At 41.6% G+C, this 26,760-nt stretch overlaps 1 protein-coding gene across 4 annotated transcripts in view; it reads left to right on the forward strand.

Annotated features, from left to right (window-relative positions):
* Positions 1-26,760, forward strand: part of REV1 (REV1 DNA directed polymerase) — a 489,784-nt gene that overhangs the window by 448,878 nt on the left and 14,146 nt on the right. For all 4 annotated transcript variants that reach the window (XM_085622772.1, XM_085622774.1, XM_085622773.1 and 1 more), the window contains 2 exons: positions 8,326-8,546; positions 12,979-13,135. In XM_085622772.1, coding sequence (XP_085478898.1) covers positions 8,326-8,546; positions 12,979-13,135 — 378 coding nt within the window. The remainder of the gene's footprint in view (positions 1-8,325; positions 8,547-12,978; positions 13,136-26,760) is intronic.

Here is a 26,760-nt window from a genome sequence, read left to right on the forward strand (position 1 = left end):
AGAACTTGTTCACTATGCAACAGCCCTCCAAGATGTAATAGCCACCGGTCAATTCCATAAAGTTCCCTGGCTTGTGAACATTAAAGAGGCGTTACAGCTCCTTGGGCTTTGCACACCTTTGGGAGCATCTTGCTGTTACTAGCTTTCCGTATGCAAACTTACTGAAGATGTCGTATTAGGCAGCCGTAGCAGCTAATGACTCTAGAAAAGCTGCGTCTTCCAAGCTGGTCCATGACTTACTTGATTTTAAACCTTGGAGAGTGTATGAGATTTACTGGGATCAGGTGACTGTCTTTATAGACCAGAAACTGCATTTCCAGTTTGGAGTGGGCACCCTTCCGTTTATAACATTTACAACTAAGTGGTCCAGTGGGATGACTGATGTATGCCCTGTCTACACTTCCACAGCAGAGAGTGAAGCACATATATTTTTTGCCTGCCCGCATATGCCCACCCCTGTAAATCCTGGCTAGCTCCTATATGTAGACGCCTAGGTGTCCATAGCCACTCTGCTTCACTTCGGATCCTGCGGTCGGACTGCAGCCTTACGTTTTGCCATTCCAGTAGCCAGGTTTCTGGGTACCATGTGAATACTCCACAGCAAGGTATTACCCACTCCTGTTATATTACGTTGATTAGTTTGTTTTATATAACTGTAATGTCATTGGACCCCGTACTAAAATGTCCTTTGTATAGGCTATTGATATTTTATCTTTTACTCAAACTACATGAATCGCGAATTTGTTATGCTGTAAATGTACTGTTTTATCTATTTATTATGTATTTTATCTGCACTTGCACTTTTATTGCCCTGGCGGTCGAAATACAGTTATTTTGACTGACTGACACTAACAACAGGGATTTAATATATTTATTACTAAACAAAGAATGAGAGGGAAGTCAACCCGTCTTGGCATCAAGGCACATCCCCTACACACAGACCACAATTTTTCTACTTACCTGCGCAGGGCGGCAGGCTAAGGGTGTTTACCACCAATTGGTAGGGGGGTTAGGGAAAGCACTTTAGACACCAGAGACCATATTACAGAAGGTGATCCAGAGGAGCAGTGTGTATTTGCACCTGCTTCTTGTTCTCCACCCCCCCCCTTCCAGGTGTTATATAATGGACTACAGAGTCTTGTGCACTTGTGAACTGCAGCTGTGTACTGTCCATTCTACACCACGTATACCTAATTATTGTTGCACCACAACGCAAATTGAGACAGTACGCCTGATGTGTTAGTCGGGGCCCAGGTACTTTTGGGATTTTTTTTTTTAGTATTTTGGGACGGCTGACCCTTACTGGTGCTGGATACCCTTCCCATTCCCCCTACAACCAATTATTTGCGCCCCAGACAGGTTTTTTTCACCTTTCAGAGTGTGGATCGGGTATTAACCAATAAGGTGCTCCCCACAGGGGGTCAAGAATCCCACCAGAGAAACAGGGAATAAGATGAGAAATGTAATGGGAAAGTATTTCTGCTCCCAGAGTGAGGTAAAATTGGAGGTGGGGAGGGGTTTATCCCCCCTTTGTCTGTCCATATGTCAAAACAGCGCCCCCAAAAAATCCCTGTTTCCATTCACTTCCAAAGCTGGTGGCTGCCGTATTTGGGCTCAGGGCCAGCCCGCTCCATGAAACCATGGCAACAGTTGATTTTTCTGGATAGTGGGGGCCCAGTGGAATCTGGGGTGGCGTAGCTTGCTTTGCTCCCAGCATGTTTACTTGCCCAGAATGCCCTGCAAACATCAGAGTACTAGTCAAAATACATTGTTTTCCCATATTTATATGGCAGAATTTGCGGGCACTTCCAGCAAATGTCTTATCAACCTGTCTTCCCACACTACTCCCAATAGAAATGCTACCCCTGAAGAAGGCTGTACATTCTTAAAGTATTGGTGCCCAGATGTGCAGTCAAAAGCAAACGCTAGATTGGAAATTGTTTCCTGTCATCCAGTGATGTGCATTGATCAAGAATTTAATTTGAATAATGGCACTGTATGATAATCATACCTATTGCTCATCAATTATTGCTGCCTAGATGTACAGGGAAGAGAGAAAGAACTTGAAAAATGTCCCATTGTGGTGAGCCGCTTACCCGCACTCCTAATGATATGCATTGATAAAGAATCTAATTCAAAGTGTACCTGAGCGTTCCTAATAAGTGTTTCTGTGCATTTTCAATATGCGTTTCTTGCATGCAGATCACATCGGCCTTTAATAAACACAGTCCAGTTGCCGTTTTCGGTCTTTTTTTTAAGTCATTGAGTTCACAGATATGGATTGTAGCTATACGAAGCTTACTCATCTATATTTAAATGAAAAACGGTATCTAAAGAAGAACGAGGAACTGTAAACCTTCCTCCCATTGAGCCAACCTCTTCGCCCCATTAAACCCCCCGCTCCCTTCCCCTCCACCCTCCCACCACTTATAACTGAGGTTACCTGGCACGACCCGAGCCAGGATAATGGCATCTGAGCAATCAAAGCCCCACATCTCCCACTGGTCTTCCCCCACACGTTTGTGACACCCTTGGTGAATATAGTAAAGCACGCATGATACAAGAAGCAGGTAACAATAAACGAGAAACAATAAAGATGTTCTACAATTTCTAACTCAAGATTTTGCCAGTCATTAATAAAATCCGGAATTGACCAATTCGACTTACCAAGAGGCTCTTATGCTGGCATATGCCTTAAAGGGAATGAAAGGAGAATGAAAGAGAGAGAAAGAAAAAAGAAAGAAATAATATATATGATATTAGCATTATGAGACTACATAGGAGCGTAAAGGCATAATTTTGAGGATCTTGACCACTACGATTTGCCCCCATTTCGATCAGTAATCTCTTGTAGATAGGCTTGGGCCTGTATTTCGTAGATAAAGCTGCGCATAGTCCCCTTGTATACAATTTTTAAGCGAGCCGGATTCTGTAGAAACACTTCGCCCCCAAGTTGAAAGGGGGTAAAAAGCTGTCTCAGCCTCCATCTACGCTCAACTGTGGCATGAGCGAAGTCGCGCCTAGTGAAGAAAGTGATTCCTTTAAATTCCCTCTTGGTTGTTGGTCTGGCCAAATCATAAAGTGCTTGGCGCAGGAGAAAGTTACCGAAGTATAGGAGCATAGCACAAGGATGCTGAGGAGTAGATGAATGACGTTTTGAAGGTGTTAAAGGAAATCTGTGTGCCCGCTAGATCTTTGTCCCATTCCCAGGTATGTAGTTCCGGGAAGACCCCCTTGAGTAGCGTGATCACGAAGTTCCTTGTATCCTTCCCTTCTGCCACTTTTGGAATGCCTAGAATGCAGAGTTTATTGCGCTGTTGTCTATTCTCCTGTTCCTCCATTTTCCACGGGCCACGACTCAAAATTCCGGACGCGCAGCATTGCAATTCTAACATCCAATCGTTCTTTACAATTCAACTGCACATTAGTGGACTAGTTCGGGAGGTGGGTAATCACTGAATGCCGCAGGAGTAACAGAGCTCCAATCACGATATGCTCCATTTATGGCAGCACCTTAGACGATCCAACAGTGTTTCATCATATTAATAATGAATTAGCTGCCTGGCCACTCCTGATAATAATCTGCGGGGACTACAACATAAATTTGCCTGCCAACAAGAATTTAAGTTTAGAATCAGGCTTGATATATAGTGGCCGCAAACCAAAAGTGTTCGGGCATTAAGGGCACTCTGTCTGGAACATGCGCTTATCGATCTCTGGACCTGGTGGAATCCTACAGACCCTAGGTTTACTTACTTTTCACACCCACACAACAAACATGCAATAATAGACTTTATTTTTGTGTCTCACACTCTACTGCATGACTGCTCAATTGAGAACCCCCCACCCCCCCAGATATTGGCTGATCATAACCCTCTAATTGTAGAGATCAAGAGGAGAGGGTTTAAGGGGGGTAGTGCTTTCACATGAAGTTTTGAATGTGTCCTTTTTAATGAAGAATACTGTGATTATATGAGGGAGTGGATACCTCAATTTCTTAAGGAGAATATAGGGAGCGCTGGAGTCAAAGTCGTTTGGGTACGCTTAAAGCAGGCATACGGAGGGAAACACTCCGATTTTCACTATCCCTGAATTAAAAAAAGCGATTTGCGATAAATGACTCTCAAGGCAGATTAGCTGCTGCAGAAGACGAATTGATCACAGCATTGCAAACTGGGGGTGATCATACCGAAGCGCAGGCAAAAGTCATGGTTGCTAAGACAGCAACAATGGAGATAATAGCTAAAGGTGCTGCAGACACACTTGCCATTTGGCGAGAGGAAGCATACGAGTGTAGCGAGCAAGTAAGTCATCATCTTGCTATCAGAGCCAGACAAAAAGCAACTCGAAATATAACTGTAGAAATTAAAGACCCCGAGAAGGGGATGATCTCAGACCCCGCAGGAATTTGAAAAGTATTCTACTCGTACTACCAAAAGCTTTACTGTGAGGACACATCAGGTAATTCAGAGGATGTGGCTGCATATCTTAATTGGATTCCTACAGAACAATTCTCACAGGTAGACCAGCTACAGCTGGAAGAGCTCCCGCAATGGATAGAGATATTATTGTGTATCAACAGTCTCCCTTGCGGCAAAGCCACTGGCTTAGATAGCATACCCCTCGAGTTCTACAAAAGACTTGCAACACAACTGAAAGAGTGCAGGACGCAGCTATTAACACATGTATTTATGGGTGGCAGACCGCCAGAATCCTGGTCAAAGGCCAAAATTGTAGTTTTTCTTAAAAAACATAAAACACTGTCAGAGCGCGGGTCTTACTGCCCCATAACATTAATTAATAGCAATAGCAAAATTTACTCAAAAATCATTGCTACACGTTTGGCCTCTGTAATACATAAGGGTATTTCCATTCGACAACATGGGTTCCTACCTGGGCGGGGGACGACGGATCATATCAGAAGGGTCATTTCTTCTTGATGCGGCAAACCTTTGTAGGGACCCTAGCGCACTAATTTTGTTAGATGCAGAAAAGGCCTTCGACAGGGTCTCCTGGCCTTTTTTATGGGAAACTCTGTCAAGGGTCGGAATAGGACTTCTTTTTGGTTTTTTTTTTAACAGTTTTATTGAAAAAAGATTGGCACTGAAATACACAGCCACATGCCTACAACCCTGGGGCCGGCAGCTTATACATAGAAGGCACCATACACAGCTTTGTAGCCTACATCCCAGAGGAAAGGCGGCGTCTCGTATTCAGGGTTACCGCGCCTATTACTCTGCAGTGCGTGTCTTTAGCGTATCAGTAGTCATAAACATTGCCCAAAATTCGAAACAAACAAAGAGATGTCAACATAGCTTGCTACTGTCAGGAGATCCTACCTCTTGCTTCAATTTGTAGCCACTAAGCCCATAATCAGCTGCCACTCAGCGCCTTTTCCCTCCTGCTAGGTCTCTCCAGCGCCATCAGGTTTCCCACCCCTGCCAACTACGCCGTTAATGTGTCGTTCATGGGTCTGGGCTCTGCTATATGCCCTAAGGTGTATGTGCGTCCGAGTTCGTGCAACGGAACTTTCCTCTCTAGAGTGGGGGTGTTGGTGCTCACTCCGTGCTCTGTTGGTGTCTCACTAGCAGGGCCATCCCCTTTATTAAGCAAATATGTCGTGTATAGCCCCCAAAAATTCTTCGGTCTGCTCCGAGGGGGAAGAAGTTCGCTAAAGTTTTCCGATTGCGTGCAACAATAAAGCACATCTTGTGACTACTGTTTTAACGTAGGTAGAGGGCCCCTCATCCAGCACATTGCTACTCTATTCTTTGCCATTAGTAACCCCATGTACACTAGTCTGCGCAACGCCTTAGGTAGTGGTTTAGAATATCCCAACCGTGCCACAGCTGGGTCGGGAGCAATTTTCAAGCCTACTATGGTGCTCAGTTAATCGGAAATTGACTTTTACAGGCCTTCAAAATGCTTTACTTTCACCCCACCCCACCGGAGAACTCACAGACACTTTCGAAATAACGAGGGGTACCCGGCAGGGTTGCCAAGCTCGCCGCTACTATTCGCAATATACATGGATCCCTTTTTACGCCAACTGGAACACAACAGGGCTATTATGCCTATTGTAACCTATGGTTGGGAACCAAAGTATTGGCATACGCCGATGATATTGCTCTAGTGACTCCCAATCCAGATGTGGCTATAGAAGAAATCGAAGTAGAGGCGGCGAGATTTGAGACACTCTCAGGGTTCTCCCTCAATCGAAGCAAAACACAAATCATCTGTAATGAGAATAGAACAACTAATGATGCTCGAGTAGTAAAAAAAATGCAATATATCTTGGTGTTGATATCTCTGCAAACATCGATGGCATAGTAAAAGATAATATCGAGCCACTAATTGCTAAAACGAAACCAGACCTGGTGAGATTGCATAATCTACACTTATCCTTTATTGGTAGGTGTAATATTATCAAAATGTTGTATTTTCCCTGGTTTTTGTACCTGTTGCGGGCAATCCCGCTCAAATTTGACACTAAATGTCTCAAAGGAATCGAGGAACTATTCTCTCGATTCATTTAGGGATATGCTAAACCTAAAAGGGCATATAAATATCTCTCTTTACCTAAGGAAAGGGGAGGATTGGCCCTACCAGATATTAGACTCCATTATTGGGCTACTACGATACTATCCAATCTAGTGCTTATGCAGGAAAAGCCGAAAGATATCGAGACAGAAGAAATTCCGACCCTGCTCGAACTCGTAATGGGTGCAGAAGCATGGGGGTGGCTCTGGAGATATCTAAACGACAAGCATTATAAGAAAGTTTGCTTTAAAACGCTACAAGGGGGATTTAGAATTATGAAATCTGTCCGGAAACTAATTGGTTTCAGTTGTTTGAACTCCTACACACCACTTTGTAATAATTTCAACTTGCCGGAGAATTTTAAAGGCTCAATTATAAAAAGATGGAGCAAGGCGGGTCTGACTAAGCTTGGAGCCTTTTTCTCTCCAACAGGGCTTGTCTCTCAAAAACCTCAGCGAATGGTATGGGCTAGATAGAAGAGACTTTTACAAATACCTACAAATCCAGGATTTTCTAAATAAGAAAGGGGGGGGGGTCCAATAGGGTTTGCTAATAATGATGTTATTGATAAATTAAGAAAGAATAGAGTTCTATCTATTGGAGTTGTGTACAACTTTTTTAATTCACTAATGTTAGATGACATGGAAGATTGGGCGCTAAAGTGGAAAGCAGAGATGGTAATCCCAGAAAGTCTATTTTTTCACTCAGTTAAACTAGCACAGAATATTTTAATTCCAGCCCGGCTCCAGGCTTAATATTGTAAATCATGCTTTTCGCTTTATTATACCCCGAAAAGGATTGCTAAATGGGGGTCGGGGAGAGGAACTCTTTGTCCTCGGTGCACTTTATATTAGGTTGACCTTAGCCATATCTTTGCATCCTGCGATGCACTGAGGAAACTAAAACAAGAAATTACCAGCTTCTTTAAGGAGGCGCTGGGTATTGTCTGCTCTCTCTCTCCAACGTTGATTGGACTTGGGGTTGCCCAGGACATGCAGGGGAAGTCCGGAGAAGAACTAGTGTTTATTGGTATGGCGATTCTGCGCCTATGTCTAGCATGCGCCTGGCTGCACCCTAACCCCCCAGGGTTCCAGCAATGACTCTCTCGGCTACTAGCAAATTATAATTTGGAAAACTCTATATATGCAAAAAGGGGACAACGTTCCCGAACAAAAGGCCGGGAAATCTGGGCACCATTGGCTAGATGGATTGAGAAGAATGGGTGAATTATAAGGTATAAAGTAACTTATACCTGAAGTAAAGATAACCGTTGCTCTTCTTTTAGTTCTTTGTAATTTGCTTTTCTTTCACAATAAATTGTAATTGTTGAGTATATTATCATTTATGCATTAATAATTTTATTTGTTTTTTTTGTTTTTAAGAATCTAATCCAAAGAATGTGATTCTGTGAATGATGTCTTTAATGCTGTCATATTAAATATACCAGTAGGTGAGGAATAATGTGTATAATGTACACCTTTGAACAATGTCAAACCTGGAGAGCTAAAGTTACAGATAAGTAACTTATGACATTTCATTATAGTTGCGCATGGTTTGCTGCTTAGGACATAAATATTCATTTATACCTCACGCAATAGTGTGGCTGAGGAGCTCTTAAGGCTCTGGGCACCTCAGATCTCTGAAAACCTCTGACCTCTTTCTGATAGAGACACAAGTGTACATGTAGTAATAAAAGGTTGAATACATGCAAAAATGTCTATTAAAGATGCTATCTTTCTTTCTACAACCAGACACAGTTGATATGAAAGTTTCCTTATTTTCCAGCATCGAAGAATCATCTGCTGCACATAAAGAAAGCTGCAGTTAAAAGCAAAAAGAGGAACAGAAAAAAGATCCAAGTCAGTCCGGTTAAAACAATCCAAAATATTTTGAAAAAGAAACTCGTTGGAAGTCCAGCCAAAAGTGCTTTGATTACTTCTGGAAGTCCACAGAAGCTAATAGATGGATTCCTAAAACATGAAAACACTGCGTCTTGTAAGCCCCAGGTAAGCGTAGTTCCTATACACACTTGAGTAAATACTTATTTTCCCTCTAGGAGTAATGACCATGACCACATTAATGTCTGGCAGCATTTGAAATGTCGATGCAACATTTTCCATCTAGCCATGATTACAGAAATCACTGCCACTGGGAGAGGGGTGGTATTACCTCCAACCAGTGGATGGCTGGAGACATTCAGACACGCTATTCAAGGGACTATCATGTATGCCCAAACCTTACTTTAGGAAGAACATTTCTCTTACCTGGAAACTCAAAACATGTCCAGGACTCTTCCACAACTGTGCCTGAATGTGATCATTCCAGCCTCACTACAGGCATTTACCGGATGAAATGTGTGAGTCCGCCAGTGGTTTGGAAAGATCCACAGCAATTAGCAGTAGACTTCTCCAATGCTCGTTTTCTTTCAGGTTGTAGGCCAGTATGAGATTGTGAGAGCCGCATGTAGAGAACCAAGAAGCATACCAGCAAAAGGTTGGCACAGGCAGCAGATTTCACGGTGTGTGTAAGTGTTCCATTGCCTTGTATTCTCTCTATCCTCTCCCACTGATGGAGAAGAAGCTAGGGGATTGTTGAAGAAAAATTTGGAATTTTATGGTAGGTCGGCCTCTAAAAAATCCTGGTTGTATATACACACTGGAATTTATGGAGTAATTAGTGTGCTGGTCTAAAGAGCTAATCACTATGCCAATTATCATACATCTATGAGCAGGTGTTACTTTGTGATTAACTGAGTGTTTCCATAATTATAGGGCAACAGTAAATAGGAAATTTTGAATTCTTCATTACCTATATAAGGTTAGACATCCCCATGAATGCCTCATATGGAATTAGTCAACTATCTTTGGAGATAAATACACAATCCTATCTTCCTGCCTGACGTGAATTGTATATTGTGTAGCATCTTCATTAGGAGCACTACGGTCAAACGTATTGCTTGTGTAATTGGTCCAGTTGTAGCCAGAGAGCACTGTGGAACGCAGTGGAAAGTGCAGTCGATATTAAACTAATTAGACGCCACGGATATCCATTAAGTCAAAGCAGTGGATGATCCTTGCTTAGTTCACGATGGTAGGAATGTTTATCTCAGTTAACCACCAGCGCTGTGTATCAATTAACAAGTATGTGCACCGGGGAAAAGTAAACAAAGGTCTCCGTTTTAATTAGTAGTATGGAAGCAGTGGTCTGCCCATGATAGTGTTTGATTTCTATTTCCATGTTTGGCTACATAGTTGGAGAGCCAAAGTTTAAATGGGGGCTTTGTACATAACAGAAATTTACAATCTGGGCTTCTAAACTGGCATAGTAACGTTCAGCATTCAATAATGGCATAAGTCTTCAAAGCAAGAAGCAGCGTTAATTTGCTGCCAAGTTAAAGGATAAGAGTAGCACTCCTGTAGTGAAAATCTGAGTTAAGAAAAACCAAAAAAGCTAAAGTAAACTGCAATCACCGAAAACCGCAAATCACAATTTATTTTTAAACTTATTGGAGTGAATTTGCCATTCATAGTTGATGTTCGTTTAAAAAACACCAACTGAATGACATCAGTGAGCCTGCACTGAATGGTTTATATGCAAATAAGGAGGGTGCCTGCAAGGAGGAGGAGGGTAATAAAAAGTGACTAGGGTGCTGAATTCATATTAATCTAAATTGATGCCCTCATAAATATCACAGTTCTTTGCATCACTGGAACGAAGTCATATGGTAAACAGCACATAAGGGGTGTAGTAGTGTTCAGCATATTGAATTCCTTAAAAATGGTAACGTTTGAGGTGAGTTGCGGAGTCCCCCAAAGTTAGGTCATGCGGATAGGATGTACTTTTCACAGTGGCATTGTGGAATGGGGAGTTAGTCCCTTCAAAATAGCACTTCTATGGGGAAAAGAGTAGAGATCTAAAACTGTAGTCCCCAGGCAGTGATTTGTTCTAGAATGAACCATGCCCAGGGGTAGTGATTTGTTCTGGAAGGTGCATGGTCATTGGAGGTAGGACATCTGTCAGCCGATGGGATTTGGAGAGAAAGGGCAGGGCTACTTGACACTTTCTTCTAGCCATCTCCGCTTCATTCAGTCAGAACAAAGTTTCAGGAAATCCTTGAAAACCTGGAGTTTTGGAGCCCCAGACTCCTTATGTCTCTCACTTATGTGATTTTTGCAGTTTACTCTGAGCTTTATAGACATGGTCCCACTCAGCGCCAGGATGCTCCTCGGAGTGGTAGGTGCGCTCTATTAATATTAGACATACATACATACTTACGATCAAACATTGTGTTTGTAGCATGTGTAACTTTAGATGCACATACTCCGCATACCTCCTGCCATTTAGTGTTGGGCTCGGACGTTACAACTTGTTCTTGTTCAAAGATATCAGAGTCAAAAGATCTGTTGTGACTGCACCCACAGTCCACAAGGACACAGACTCCACCTCAGATTGTTTTCTTCCACCATGGAGTTCCAACATTTTGGGTATGAGCTTTGAGATCACTACATTTGTTTTGCCTTTTCAGGCCCAGCTATTCAACCTAGATAACTGGTGAACCTTCTGTACACAGCTGGCTCCTCTGCAACTCACATTTAATGACTCACATCACCCACAATCTGTTCTCCTGCACTGAATGCCACCTGATACTGATGCACATGTTGTATTGTTAGAAAATGCCTGGGGAGGATATCCTTCCAAGTCTGGTCTAGGTGCAACACCAAAATAACTGTGGTTTGATCAGCACAGTGTCTGCAACTTCTGCCTCTTACCCGACTATGACAACACCGCCTGTGACTTCTGTCCTACCTTCTGCTGAAAGAAATCCCTAATGTACTGGAGGGGGAAATTCTGGGTGCATCATAAAATGCAGCAGCAACACTTACACTAGACCCATGCATCTTCAGGGAACAAGACCCGCCCTAGGCCAAAGAAAAAGAAACTGGCATCTTTGGCCTTCCTGTGGTGCAGGGCACACCCAGCCTGAAGCCTGCCTCCACAAATGCATCTGATAATGAGTGCATAAATGCTGAGGCTCTGGCTCTGAAGCCTTCTGGCCCACTCACTAGAAAAATGTCCAGGTCTGTAGCTTTGATTGCGATAGCCAAACACCAGTTAATAAAGCCTCAACCCCAAAAGTATGCAGAGAAATAGCACCTCTCCTGCAGGAGCGGGGAGTTGAGCGTCGAGCCATAAATGGCAACGAGCTTCAGATCCATCTCTAATGCCCATGCCGGTTGAACCCCGAACCAGGCCTCAATGCCTACCAAGCAACCCCACAAAAGCATCAGGTCACATTGGTAGGCAACTCTGCCTCCTGTTACGTTGGAGGGAAGAGGATAAGAGAAGAGTGGGAGCCAGTACAAAGTATTGCCAAAGAAGGCTGGGATCTCCAGCAGTATTTTCCTGTTTATCCTGGTAGTTTGTTTTAAGCTTCTTGTAGGCATGTAATGCCTCCAGGAAGCTGGAAGGTGTGTCATGACACTCTGAGTTGGACAGAGAAAGAGATCACCTCTCGCATACCCACCCTCCATTTACTGACTAAGTAAAGCAGCACAGTCTCAATAAAAAACAGTTTAAGTAAAATTCCAAGGTTTTTGGGGTTTGTTTGGGCCAGGGCTTTTGACAAAAGAAAAAAACGTGCTTGAATTTTATAGAAAAACCCATTTTGTGATTTGCATGGTCTTTCTAAACTAGTTCGCGATAGAGCCACCTGGCTCAATTGAGTCACATATTTGAGTGCCAAGGCCCCAATCCTTCTAGCTCTCTCTGAGGTTCCCAATGCCAGAGGACATCCACCCAGACACCAGCAAGATCTCACCAAGGCGCCTTCAGGCAAGGCTCAACATGTGCTTTCTTGCATCCCCAAGAAACATAGGCTCACCTTTAAGGACAAGCTGGGTTTTGAGGCAACTAAACCTCTTCACCCCAAGAAGCAAATGTACAGGGACACAAGCCCACCACCCCAGCCACCTACTCCATGGCATTCTCCTCCACCACACCCACAGCCTCCCACGCCCTCTCCACCACCATCTCCTAACTACCCAGACAGGTCATTCTATACTTTTTCCAGTCCAAAGATCCCTATGCGTCACATGCTTCTTTCTCCCCCACCCGCTAAGTATGCATGGTGTGCTCCCCTACAAAATGACGCAACAGGTGTTTTTCAATTTATCCATGCTGTACAACGTGAGTAAAAACCCTTGACAATGCCAAAAGGACCCAAAAGCGAGACCTGTTAGATTTGGCAGTGCTTGTTTCTTGTCATTGCTGCTAGTAAATGCTTTGAAGCTGATACTTGTATATAATAAAATATTTTTGTATTTATATTTTGAGTACCATTTTCAGTCACATGTTCATGTATATTTAACTGGTGCACTCTGTTAAAAGACTAATACAAAAGTAGATACTAGATACCTATGCATGTCTTTATTTTTACAGGCTGAACCATGTCCAACAACCTCAAAAGCTTCAGGGTCACCAGCTATGCAGACAGAAACATCTGTTCCATTTAAACCACAAACTCCTAATCTGGCTGGGGCCATTGAATATAATGATGTTAAGACGTTACTCAAAGAATGGATTACAACAATTGCAGGTGATTCCTATGTTGCCCATTATCCAATCGTATTTTGCATTGTTCCATGTTTTTAAGGTCTGTACAAATTAATTAAATTGCTGAGTGTTCCAGTAATAGCTTCTATCTGGAACCTGTGACAGTCAGCAGTCACTGGGCAATATCCACAGTGTGCCCTATCATTTAATACTCCTGTTTATAGGCCACAGATACTACTGCTCTCCAACTGGATGACCCAGTAACCTCCTCTCTACAGTAGGTAGGTTGAGTAGTGAAAGCTTTCTCCAGGAGCTGGTAGTGCTTTTTGAACGTGGATACAGTATAAACTATCCCTAATCAGTCCAAGTACAAGATCTTGAAGTGCATGTGTTTTAATTTACATATAGGAAATGTAGGGTATTTAAAACCATGAACAGCAGAATGAGCCAGGAGGTCTTAGCAAGTTCTTACAGAGACCCAGAAAAGGTTTTACAGTGCAAACACTGTAATCCATCATATTCAAATTACCTAGGTTTAAGGAGTTGTCTGATGTTCTAGGAAACTTCAGATTCCACTCCTTTTACTGTGGATTTAAGTCACAGTCAAGAAGACTAGAGGTGCTAGACTGAATATTACAGTTTATCGACTGAGCTATGGTGCATATTGTCTTTGTGCTGTGTTTTTTCCAGCTCTGGTATTGGGCAGCTGAGAATCCGCTAAGCAAATACATATTTTTTGACTCCATACGCCCACATTCCCAAGTGTACTGTGAATCCCACCCCAACAAAAAATGGTCCAAATGCCAGATTCAGTCTCCAGTAAATGGGACCTCCAGGCTCTAGTAGTTACTGTAATTTTTTTTAGAAGACTAATATTGCACACCTACCCAATGTATGGGTAAAATACCCAACTGATACAAGTTTGTCAGTTTCTTAGTTAGATCATATAAACCTATTACAATGTCAAAAAAGATGAAAACAGTTGCTTTCAATCATTAATCAGTCACAAATTCAATCCAGGACCCTTGGATTAGTGGTTGTTTTTTTCATCCTTTCTTTATTGACACATGTTCAGTCAATTCCAAAATACACGGACCAGCCGACACGTGTTTCGTCTTACAAAAGACTTTTTCAAGGCTGGAAAAAGTAAATATAAGAGCTGAATACAACCATTTCTTATATAACATCTTAAAAGAAAAGTGAAAGTTTCATTTTTCACAATGCCATAACTAAGTGTTCACCTTAATAGGTGATAAGAAAGAAAGAAGACGTGGGTAAGAAGAAGAACCAAACTTCCCAAAATAAATTGTTTAGTAAGGTGATCAAATTGCAGAATGAAACAAGGATCATAAAGCATAGGAACCCTGTCCACGGAATCCAAAGTCTGAAAAAACAGTGAGGTAATGTTGAAAAAATATATAATAAGGGCGTATAAATGAAATAAAAGTGTTAGACAAGTGTCTTGAACTAGAGAGCAGTAAAGACTCGAGGATGCAAGAACAATAAAATAGTCCACCCACCAACAAATTCAACGAAGCAGTTGGTAGAATATCCAGTCATGTGGTTCGTAAACACGAATTCCCATATAAAATCGTCCAATGTCACACCATCTAGAGGACGGACACAATAAAGGAAAACAAAAACTGACTGTTCGCAGTAAAAGATAATAGTATAACTCAATAGTGTAAGCGCATACTGAAGTCCCAACTTGACCAGACAAGGTCCACAAAGACAATAATTGTAATGTATGACCGAGTGTCCCTGATGGATACTTGGCAAGTGAGATCACGCGCAAACTGGAAAGGCTAGTTAAAGTATCAATGGTGGATAGTACCTTTGGAAATGGCAATATATATACAGAAACCTTAGCGGAACATTCCCATCTCCAGCTAAATATTGTAGCGCTCAAAGACATGTATTATCTCTCATTTAAAAGCCAAGTACATCATCCACTATACATGGGTCCTGTAAAAGTGTTTGCGTAAATACTATTGCAAGGTTAAGGACAATCTCACAGCCTAAAACAAGCTAAAAACGTGAACACGTCGTATCGTTTCTAAAAATAATAATGAGCATACTTAATCTTAGTGTATGCGCTTCTTGCGTCTCCAATATTCAAACAGATGTAAATGCGTGCATCAAAAAGTATCCTCTAAGTGACGTGCTAGCTCCGTGATACGAGCGCACTCACTTCCTGGAATCAAACGTGGGAGAACAATGTAAACAAAAGCCACAAACATCATGTATTTGTAGCATCCATAGTGAAGTGAGACCATTCTATACAGTCATAGTCAAAAACGTCTTACTAGTTGCTGCCGGTCAAGTGGTATCACCGTCTCCCGTCCTGTTCATTAACCGAGTGCACGTCGCGAAGTCCATCCTTAAAACGGTTGAATTACTAAAGTCACGTGACGTATCACATGTAGTAACGTATCACGAACCCGTTAGAAAGGTGGGGCGGATTGAAGGAAATAGTCGCCGCCATGATGGAGTGGAGCTGTGAATAGCGCGTAGCATGATACAAGCTTAAAAATAAGTCCACATCTCAAGTCTCCATTAAATATAGGCGCCGAAATAAGACGCAAATATATGTAAATCGTAGGAGTTTAGTATCCGAGTTAATATAATGAATAAAAATGGATAAAAAACGAACACAATGGTAGTCTACCACATAGTGGCGTAATAGAACAAGCCAATGTAACAAGATCACATGAAAAGAACGTATTATGCTGCCGTTTACATAAGGCAAAATATATAGAGGGAAGAAAGAGCAAAGGTGGAGATGCCCATGCTAAACATAGTAGTGGTTAATTTGAGTGCTCATAATTTGACAATTACATATATTAACTTACAACCACAGTGAAGATATCATTTCTGTTAATGATGTATATTTTTGCATTTTGTACCACAAGGCAAAAATATACATCACGGCAGCATAATACGTTCTTTTCATGTGATCTTGTTACATTGGCTTGTTCTATTACGCCACTATGTGGTAGACTACCATTGTGTTCGTTTTTTATCCATTTTTATTCATTATATTAACTCGGATACTAAACTCCTACGATTTACATATATTTGCGTCTTATTTCGGCGCCTATATTTAATGGAGACTTGAGATGTGGACTTATTTTTAAGCTTGTATCATGCTACGCGCTATTCACAGCTCCACTCCATCATGGCGGCGACTATTTCCTTCAATCCGCCCCACCTTTCTAACGGGTTCGTGATACGTTACTACATGTGATACGTCACGTGACTTTAGTAATTCAACCGTTTTAAGGATGGACTTCGCGACGTGCACTCGGTTAATGAACAGGACGGGAGACGGTGATACCACTTGACCGGCAGCAACTAGTAAGACGTTTTTGACTATGACTGTATAGAATGGTCTCACTTCACTATGGATGCTACAAATACATGATGTTTGTGGCTTTTGTTTACATTGTTCTCCCACGTTTGATTCCAGGAAGTGAGTGCGCTCGTATCACGGAGCTAGCACGTCACTTAGAGGATACTTTTTGATGCACGCATTTACATCTGTTTGAATATTGGAGACGCAAGAAGCGCATACACTAAGATTAAGTATGCTCATTATTATTTTTAGAAACGATACGACGTGTTCACGTTTTTAGCTTGTTTTAGGCTGTGAGATTGTCCTTAACCTTGCAATAGTATTTACGCAAACACTTTTACAGGACCCATGTATAGTGGATGATGTACTTGGCTTTTAAATGAGAGATAATACATGTCTTTGAGCGCTACAATATTTAGCTGGAGATGGGAATGTTCCGCTAAGGTTTCTGTATATATATTGCCATTTCCAAAGGTACTATCCACCATTGATACTTTAACTAGCCTTTCCAGTTTGCGCGTGATCTCACTTGCCAAGTATCCATCAGGGACACTCGGTCATACATTACAATTATTGTCTTTGTGGACCTTGTCTGGTCAAGTTGGGACTTCAGTATGCGCTTACACTATTGAGTTATACTATTATCTTTTACTGCGAACAGTCAGTTTTTGTTTTCCTTTATTGTGTCCGTCCTCTAGATGGTGTGACATTGGACGATTTTATATGGGAATTCGTGTTTACGAACCACATGACTGGATATTCTACCAACTGCTTCGTTGAATTTGTTGGTGGGTGGACTATTTTATTGTTCTTGCATCCTCGAGTCTTTACTGCTCTCTAGTTCAAGACACTTGTCTAACACTTTTATTTCATTTATACGCCCTTATTATATATTTTTTCAACATTACCTCACTGTTTTTTCAGACTTTGGATTCCGTGGACAGGGTTCCTATGCTTTATGATCCTTGTTTCATTCTGCAATTTGATCACCTTACTAAACAATTTATTTTGGGAAGTTTGGTTCTTCTTCTTACCCACGTCTTCTTTCTTTCTTATCACCTATTAAGGTGAACACTTAGTTATGGCATTGTGAAAAATGAAACTTTCACTTTTCTTTTAAGATGTTATATAAGAAATGGTTGTATTCAGCTCTTATATTTACTTTTTCCAGCCTTGAAAAAGTCTTTTGTAAGACGAAACACGTGTCGGCTGGTCCGTGTATTTTGGAATTGACTGAACATGTGTCAATAAAGAAAGGATGAAAAAAACAACCACTAATCCAAGGGTCCTGGATTGAATTTGTGACTGATTAATGATTGAAAGCAACTGTTTTCATCTTTTTTGACATTGTAATAGGTTTATATGATCTAACTAAGAAACTGACAAACTTGTATCAGTTGGGTATTTTACCCATACATTGGGTAGGTGTGCAATATTAGTCTTCTAAAAAAAATTACAGTAACCCTTGTTGATATGTCTTGTACATATGGATGGTGTCCGTAGGTAGTGGACATCAATTGAAGCCTTCAGCACCCTACAGCTTTTTACTTGTACTTACATATTGTTGACGCCTGAATCTCATTGATTATATTACTTTGCATTTTTGGTGTGCCGTCTTTCTCTGTTCCCAGGGACACTACTACCTATTTTTCTCATTGCAGGCTCTAGTAGTTGATGACGGATATAACTGGATGCAGTTAAAGTGCTTACTAAATAATACTACATCTGTTTTCCTTAGTCAGTCACAGGAGTGGGGATTTACTCGTACTGTAAATGGACTTGCAAGCACAGTAAGTGTCCTGGAGAAACAATATTTATGGGCTTGAATCTAAGGAATAGCTGGTTCTGATTGAAAACGGTGATAGTGTCGGCCACAGGGCCGAAGGGCACTCACTGAACCCAAGAGTTCCCACTAGGAGCCCAAAAACCTTGTTTTTAGGGTTTGTAGGCATTTGGCCAGTAGTTACAGAACTGTAAAAATTCAAGGGATGGTTCAAATGAATTTGGATTCAGCCTCAGCTAACTGAACACTACTCTGACATCTCTGCTGAAAGAAATCAAACTTGTCACGGTTGGGCAGCAAATGGGGTGAGCAGCTCCTCGTGCCAGCTTGCCCTGTGATAGTTATGCATTCCAACTTGACCGCAATCTGTTATCCTTTGATGCCTACCTGCTGCCCTCTGTTTGTGCCTCCTCGAATAATTTCTTGCTCTGTTTTGGTTTTCTGCCCTCTGTTTTGCCGTTTCTGCTAGTTTTTCTGCCCTCTGTTTTGCCTTTCCTTCTCATTTTTCAGCCATCCGTTTTGCGTTTTCTGGCCTCTGTTTTGCCCTCTTCCGCTCTTTTTTTTACTTTTCTGCTTGTTTTTCTGCCCTCTGTTTTGCCTTTTCTGCTCTGTTTTGCCATGTCTGCCCTCTTTTTTGCCTTTGCTGCTAATTTTTCTGGCCTCTGTTTTGCATTCTTCTGCTCTGTTTTGCCCTCCTCTGCTTGTTTTTCTGCCCTCTATGTTCACCTTTTCTGCTCGGTTTTCTGCCCTCTGTGTTGCCCTCTTCTGCTCTGTTTTGTCTTTCCTGCTCATTTTTCTGCCCTCTGTTTTGCCTTCTTATGCTTGTTTCTTCCCGCCTTTTCCCTCCTCCCACCATTTCCCTCTTCCCACCATTTCCCTGCTCCTGCCACCCAGAGCCCTCCCCTCCCCCCAGGAAGTACTTAATGGAGGCCACAGCTCAACCCAATGGAGCAGGTCAGTTTTTGCCCTTTCTGCTCTTTGTCCTGCCCTCTGTTTTGCCCTCTCTGCTCTGTTTTGACTTTCCTGCTCGTTTTTCTGCCCTCTGTTTTGCCTTTTCTGCTGTTTTGCCTTTTCTGCGCTCTGTTTTGACTTTTCTGCTCAATTTTCTGCGCTCTGTTTGCCTCTTCTGCTCTGGTTTGCCCTTTTGTGCTCTGTTTTGCCCTCGTCTGCTCTGTTTTTCCCTCATCTGCTCTGCCATCGTCTGCTCTGTTTTGCCCTCTTAAGTTTGTTTCTCTGCCCTCTATTTTACCTGTTTTGCGTGCTTTTCTGCCCTGTTTTGCCCTCTTCTCTTCTGCTCTGGTTTGCCTTTCTGCTCGTTTTTCTGCCCTCTGTTTTGCATTTTTCTGCTTCTTTCTTCCCCTCCTTTTACCTCCTCCCACCATTTCCCTGCCACCCAGCGCCCTGCCCTGCCCCCAGGCCACAGCTCAATCCAATGGAGCAGGTCTGTTTATGCCCTTTCTGCTCTTTGTCCTGCCCTCTGTTTTGCCCTCATCTGCTCTGTTGTGCTTTTGCTAGTTTTTCTGCCTTCTGTTTTGCTGTTGTCTGCTCTGTTTTCCTTTTCTGCTAGTTTTTCTGTCCTCTGTTTTGCCTTTTCTGCTAGTTTCTTCTCTCTTTCAGCCATTACTTCCAGACCTGGCTTTTTGCCAGAGATCTTGTACCCCAGCGCCCAGATACCCCCAGGGGTGACTGTGCTGCGCTCTACAAATACTGATTGATTGACTCATAAGGGCTTCCCCATAGTGAACTGTGGCATGGGAATCATCAAGATGGTGCAGGCTTTTTAAGCTTGCAGTGCAGATCTCTGATTTGCTTGTGATATAGATGCCTTAGGCTAGGGTCAGGCCCACTGAGCTGAAAGGGGTCTTCATGACTCCTCCTAGATAACCTTCATGCAGGTTTCAGTCTGATGACCTTTCGTTTTGTCCTCTTGTTCAGAGCACTGTTACTTTTGATGCTTGTCCTGGGCCTCAGTGTTTCTCAAGAGGTCCAGGTAAATACAATCTACTAGCTCAGATGGGTCTGTATATATCTAAAGGTTGGAGCCTGTCAGAATGCCAGATCCAGTCAAATTGGAGTTCCTGGTTCACAAAGTAAAACCTCAGCCAACCAAAGTGTAAAGGTGTCTTTTTGGATTGTCCTACCAGGTGTTCAGAAATAAGGGTTATATCTGGCAGCAGTTGGTTATAGCAATGTGGATTCTCTGTTAAGTCATTCAGAATCCATGAGTGGGGGTTTTGTGGTTTCTAAACACTCCTCGCAGAATCTGGGGAAGCAACAGATATCTTCAACATTTGAACTGGACTCCACAAATGTTCTACACCTTGAGTTGGGTTTAGTTCTCAAATCAAATGTACAATCATACCTGTCAACAGATTTGTCCATGTGGTCTAAGAGTGTTGACTCTTTTTCTAGGGTACTCGTAAAAGACCTGTTTGATGGGATCTCAGCAGCCAACAACCACCACATTAACCATACCGTGGTGTTGGGCAGGAGCTACCTTCTTCTATGAGTAGGGGGCACTTGGATGTATTCAAAGTCCGGGACATGGAGACTCCGGTACCAGCGGACTAAGAATAGCCCTGCCCTCCAGTCACTCCCTTGATTACATCAATAGAACATACTGAAACTAAACCCATTTCAGCAATACCTGGCGGGCCAGACCTTTGTGACACATTTGTCTCTGGAAGGATGTGGTGCTCACATGAATGAGGCAACCTCCCTAGAAAAGTGGTCAATCAGGGAGCAGCAATATCAGTGTTCTGGTAATAAGGCTCCGTAGACACCAGATGGAACAATATTAGTGCACGTGGAACAATGAGATTTTGTTGCAACAGCTTTTCAACTTGTGTATATCCAGATTATGGACTGTTCATCAAAGAAAAAAATTCAAAGTGCTCAGAATTTGCATGCAGATTTCAAGTGCCCTAATCTAAGGAGAATTCCCTTTGATTTACTGGTAAAGAAAATTAATGCATACTTTTTCTTTAAATTCCACTGATTCCAAAAATGATTACCGAGTTAAATCTGTGCACACGTAATTTCACACGTTTTGCAATAATTTCATGTATGACGGTAGATACAGGTAGACATATCCTCACACACCTGAGGTATTTTATAGGCAATGCTCAAGGCTTACACAAGGTCAAATAGCTTTAAATAAATGATGGAGCTGTTCCTACTACCTTAGTTACCTTGATATAGCCCAAGGCTTGGTGTGGAATTGACCGCTTTATAACCTGCGACCCGAAACAACTGACATCCTGTTATCAGGTAAACCGTGGGATCTCCATCTAAAGAAGTCAAATCAATTCTGCTCTTTTCAGTAATGTATCAGTTCCATATACTTGCAGGACCACCACTGCTGAACCGCTTATATCCTTTCCTATGCATTCCTAAATACTCTGTCTTTAGATCAGATGCCCTCGTGGGTCTGTTTGCATCATTTCCTCATAACACTGTTGGTTTATAAACATTCCTGAGACCTCCATGGTGAAAAAAAGAAGTTACTTTCTGCTAGTTTTCCATCGTGGATATTCTCTGTGAATTTATAAACTTCCCAGTCAACTTCACTGAGAACAAGGAACATTGTTTTTGAAATAGGATGTTGGATGGATCCTTCCTCTAATTGATCTACAAAAATGTGAACCGCCTGAATGACACTGCTATGCATTAAAAGATATTACAGCTTCCAAAACTTTAAAGTGGCAGTGCCATTCTTAATTCAAAAACGTTATTTCGGTTAATCATTACCATAAAAGTACACCTAAAAGAATATAAACATTGTATAAATATTAACAGTTCATAAAAATACAAATAACAATGACAGTTTACTAGATTAATATGATATCCTCAGCATACTGAATTAAATAGCTGAAAAACCAAAGCGAGAAAATCTTCAGCAGATATACTAAACAAGGCTTATAGCAGTCAGCAAAAACCTCAAAAGGGTTTGCTATGCTCACTGGAAGGCAATGATAAGCTCTCTGCATGGCTGGTGCAATTTACAATGTGCTAATTAGTTAGGCTATAAATCTAGCCCAACTCAATTTGCTAATAACCATTTTGCATTTATATAATTGTATTATTTAAAAACTCTACCAAAAAAGCCTATTTGTATAAGTTTAGCACCATATTGCGCCAAGATTCGCTGTTAAAATAAACATATCAAAATTCTTTAGAATAAATAATTCATTAGAACAAATTAGTACTATGCTTATGGGGTATGTCCAAGATTCACAATGTAACATCCTCCTTCGCTCTAATACGCGAAATTGATTGCAAATATTTTAAAAGCGAGAAAACAATGCAACTTTTATTTTCTGTCTTGCATACTATCAGTGCATTTTGTCGGTCTCTGATTCCCAGTGCACGAAAGAGGGATCATCCACCGTGCACGTTGTTTTGCATAAGCGCAACAGAAAAATAACAAGTGCTCTCCATTCTCTTCTACCTGACAGCCCTTCTTTGGCCCGTGAACAAATAAAAGTAGCACGTTTGAGAATCTTTCATCTAAATTTAATAAACAAAGCCCTGGTAAATTGCAATTCTCACTTAACGACGAAGAGAGATCAGAAAGGCTGCCTCTCGGAGTGACAGTGAACTTGGTACTTAGTACAGTGTTCCAGTAACTTGATTTCGCAGTTTCTCAAGCGCCTGCTAGTATTGAGTAGGGATGTAGCCAATACTTACTCAGCCGTAACCTCCCCAACCATGTTTTTATATGACCTAACCAAGGGATCATGTGGGACAAAGCATTACCTAGTATATCCTTGAGACATTCTCTGTAAGGCACGATTGGCAAACATAGCGATTACCAAAGCTCGATGCTTCAAAATTAGTGAGCTTTTCCCAATCTGGGCATTGTAGTAATGAAAATCAGTGAGTCTCACCCCTAAGTAGTCAAATTCAGGAGCCCTCTCTAGCACCTTTCCTTCCAGGACTATACTTCAGTTTGCTTTTTTCTCCAAGAATTGAACACCATATATTTGGTTTTGGTTCCATTTATGTCCAAGCCATAACTCTTACAAAAAAGATTACATCTCTCCAAAAGAATGCATAAACCCTTGGGGGTTTTGGAATGTAGAAGGGTGTCATCAGCAAATAATAGTCCTCGGACTTTTGAGCCAGCCAATTTTGGTGAATTGTTTTCACAATCCAGAAAGTATGTAATGCAGTCATTGACGAACAGCAAGAAGAGGGTGGATGCCAGATCACAGCCCTGGCGAACTCCTATTGTAATTGGAATATCCTCTGTAGTTTACCCACTGGGACTCCACCTGACCTTGGCAAAATTGTTGTATATCGCTATTGAATCAAGAGCAGAAGACCAGGGAGACCTACATCCTATTCAATACCTCCCAGAGTTTCACACTCTGGACTGGATCAAATGCAGTCATCATGTCTATAAGTGAGACATACAGGGTGCCTCGATCTATGTCTACTGTGTTCCATTTTATGGTCAGGATTCATAAAAACTGGTCTATTGTGCTGGTATTTGCTCTAAACTTAGCTTGAAAGTGAGTAAGCACCTTATTAGCAGATATCCACTCCCAAAGTTGTGTGAGAAATTGCTTACTATAAACCTTTTGGATGTTATCAATAAGGCTTTTGGGCTATAATTGGAGGGAATATTTCTAGCACCCAACTTAAAGATTGGTATCATTTCTGCTCCCTTCCTAGAGTTAGGAATTGGGGCTCCTGCAGCCATGGCCCTGGACAATTTATTTATATACGACCCCTATATTAATGGTTCAGAATGATATAAATCTGAGGAGATCTTGTCCAGGCCACACGCTTTTCCAGTTTCTTGGGCCTTTATCCCGGTAATTGTGTCTTTCAACATAAATTCCACTAACTCTCTCTTGCTCCCTTTGTTTTCTCTAGGTAACATAGGCCACAGATCTACGCTAGGAACTGATTCAGAGTAGAAGGATGAGAAATATTCTACCTACTCCTCTGATGCTATGTGGGTTTCCGGGCAAGAGTGATCCCTGCGCCCTCCATTTGTCACTAAGTGCCAAAACCCACTCCTATTTTTAACTTGCCATCTTCTAGTAGGTCCTACCAATTTGTTTTCCCATTTGGTCTTTCGAGGATTTGACAATATTTGTATACTTCTGCCTGCATTCAGTTATATTGCTTCTATCGTTGTTTTTTATAGCCTCAACAAGTTCAGTTTTTACCACTCTACAGTTATGATTAAACCATTTGTGCATTTTAGGGAGGTATTTATGGTTTTTAATATAGGTCTGGAAAGGTTCTTAAAATTTTAAAAACAATTTGTCATTAACAACCATAGTTTGAAAAATTGCACAAGCCTGACCCATTAATGAGGCTAATACTAACGTTGATAATTTGTAAATCTCTTGCATAGAATTCACAGTGTTGTATATGTCCATCTATCTAACATTTTGTCTGTTGTTAGTTAACACTATTGTTTAGAGGGCAAGGCATTAGGACATGTCATGTCTCTGATTTGGGACCCTTCTAGTTCTAACAGGAGAGGATCGTGATCACTTCCAGTTCATTCAGTGACCTTCATATTGGCCATTTCATGCCAAATTCTTACATCAATCAATATATAATCAATATTACTTTTATTTTCACCTCTCCTAAAAGTCGGTTAAGCACATAGATCCGAAGGAGAATGACCGTTGGAGGCTCTTAGGCCATGAGACACTACTAAGTCTACTACTTGTAGAGCAGCGGCGCTCACCCTCGCCTTTCTCCTAGATTGAGATAAGGGTGGAAATCCCCAATTCTCATCCTAGTCTTTAATCAGATCTAACATGGGATCATAGGGCCCAGAACATGTATTAAAATCTTCCATAATAACCTCATAGTGCCTTTCACAATAAGTGTTTAAAATTGTGTCCACCGTTTTCAGGGTCAGGGATTCCTTATTTTGTGGGGTAGTATTGGTGTAAATGTTTATTAAAAGATAAGGGATCCCTCATTTTGGTATCCGTCTAAGTACTAATAGGTCCGGGGTGGCTATTTCAACTTTCTTAATTGTGCAGTCAAGTGCTGTTTTTATCCGTATGATTAGCCCTCCAGATGGTTTGCCCATGTTGGATACTTGGGCCTCAATGCTATGGGTTATAGCCTGATCAATATATTTGACTAGTGGCCCAAGTCTCATTGAATAGCCATAAGTGGTGTTCATCAATACATTTTCCCCAGTTATCTTCAGCTAATTTAGATTCAATTCCTGCACTGTTCCAGTTCAGTAGCTGTATATGGGACACTGAACATGATTTATTCTCATATTTGATCCTTGAACCATTCCTAAAACGACGTGCATTTTCAAAGGCCAATTTATTCCCTATGGGCACTTTGGGTTTGTATAAGGTTCCTTGCGCGTGTGTTAAAATAGTTTTATCATTTCCCTGGCTAATCCAGTAGATGCCTTGATTATTATCTATAGGGTCATTATTTTCCTTTGAAGCACAGTGTACTAATGGGAGTAAATCTAGTGCTGTTATGTCCGTTCTCATGGATGGAGCTACGGTCCTCATGGCTTCGCAGCTCTTGTCAATATTGCACCCTGTTCCCTCTTGAACATCACTTGGAAGTTCCAATTTAAATTTGATTTCGGATCTCTCTGGAGGGGAAGTGCGTTGATGTAGCATTATCAAGCCTTCAGCTAACTCTGTATCAATCAATTTCAAGACAGTTGAATCCGATTGACCCCCATGCACAACGTAAACAGTATCTGAATAAACAATTGAATAATTATGTCGGACATTCCGAATCCAATGAGCAACTTTATTCTTTAAAGAGTGTCTGCTTTCGATAGCACCAAGTGGTAGTTTGGGGACTTTCGACATGTACACCGTTTGAACCAGTTGAACTTGTGAGCCGTGAACATAAAAACTATTGTTAGGGACTACTTTAGGAAACGAGCAGAGGGGTTCACAGAAATTAAACAAGGGACCTTAGGATTGCGTGGAACCAAGGATAAATCTCCACCTTGATTATTGCATTTGAAATTGTTCCTTCCTATATAAGCAGTCGGCACTGTCAGAATTTCCATCCCCTATAGTAGAGCCTGTATCATATTTCCTTGGAGGATCTTGCATTTGGGGCTTGGCTTTGAACTAATTGGGTACTTTTTATTTTGTATTAGGTCCTCCAGGAGGCATAGCAGGAGTGTGCTCAAGATTTGAGCTGAATGGCAACTAATAATGCTTGTAGGACCCCCAAGTTAATTTGGCCAGAGTATCCACAAGCCTGAGGAGTTCGCGCTTTAGATCAATTCTCTCCCCTCTCAGAGCATTAATGAGACTAACTGCCTTTGCAAGTGTTGCTGGTCCAGCATCATTACTTGGTTCATCAGCTCTGTATTTATTAGGAGTCATTGGGTGCTTTGGGGGTTGATTAATGAAATGAATTCAGGCTGCAGGGCGTCATATCTATTTGTGCTCTGTACATTAGGAGGTATTTTTCCATATTCCCCACACTGCAAATGATTGAGTATTCATTCGAGTTAGAAAGGGTTGGTTTTCAAGCAAGTGGTTGTGCATCTGGG

This window comes from Triturus cristatus, chromosome 8 (genome assembly GCF_964204655.1).
Source record: "Triturus cristatus chromosome 8, aTriCri1.1, whole genome shotgun sequence".
Lineage (NCBI taxonomy): Eukaryota > Metazoa > Chordata > Amphibia > Caudata > Salamandridae > Triturus > Triturus cristatus.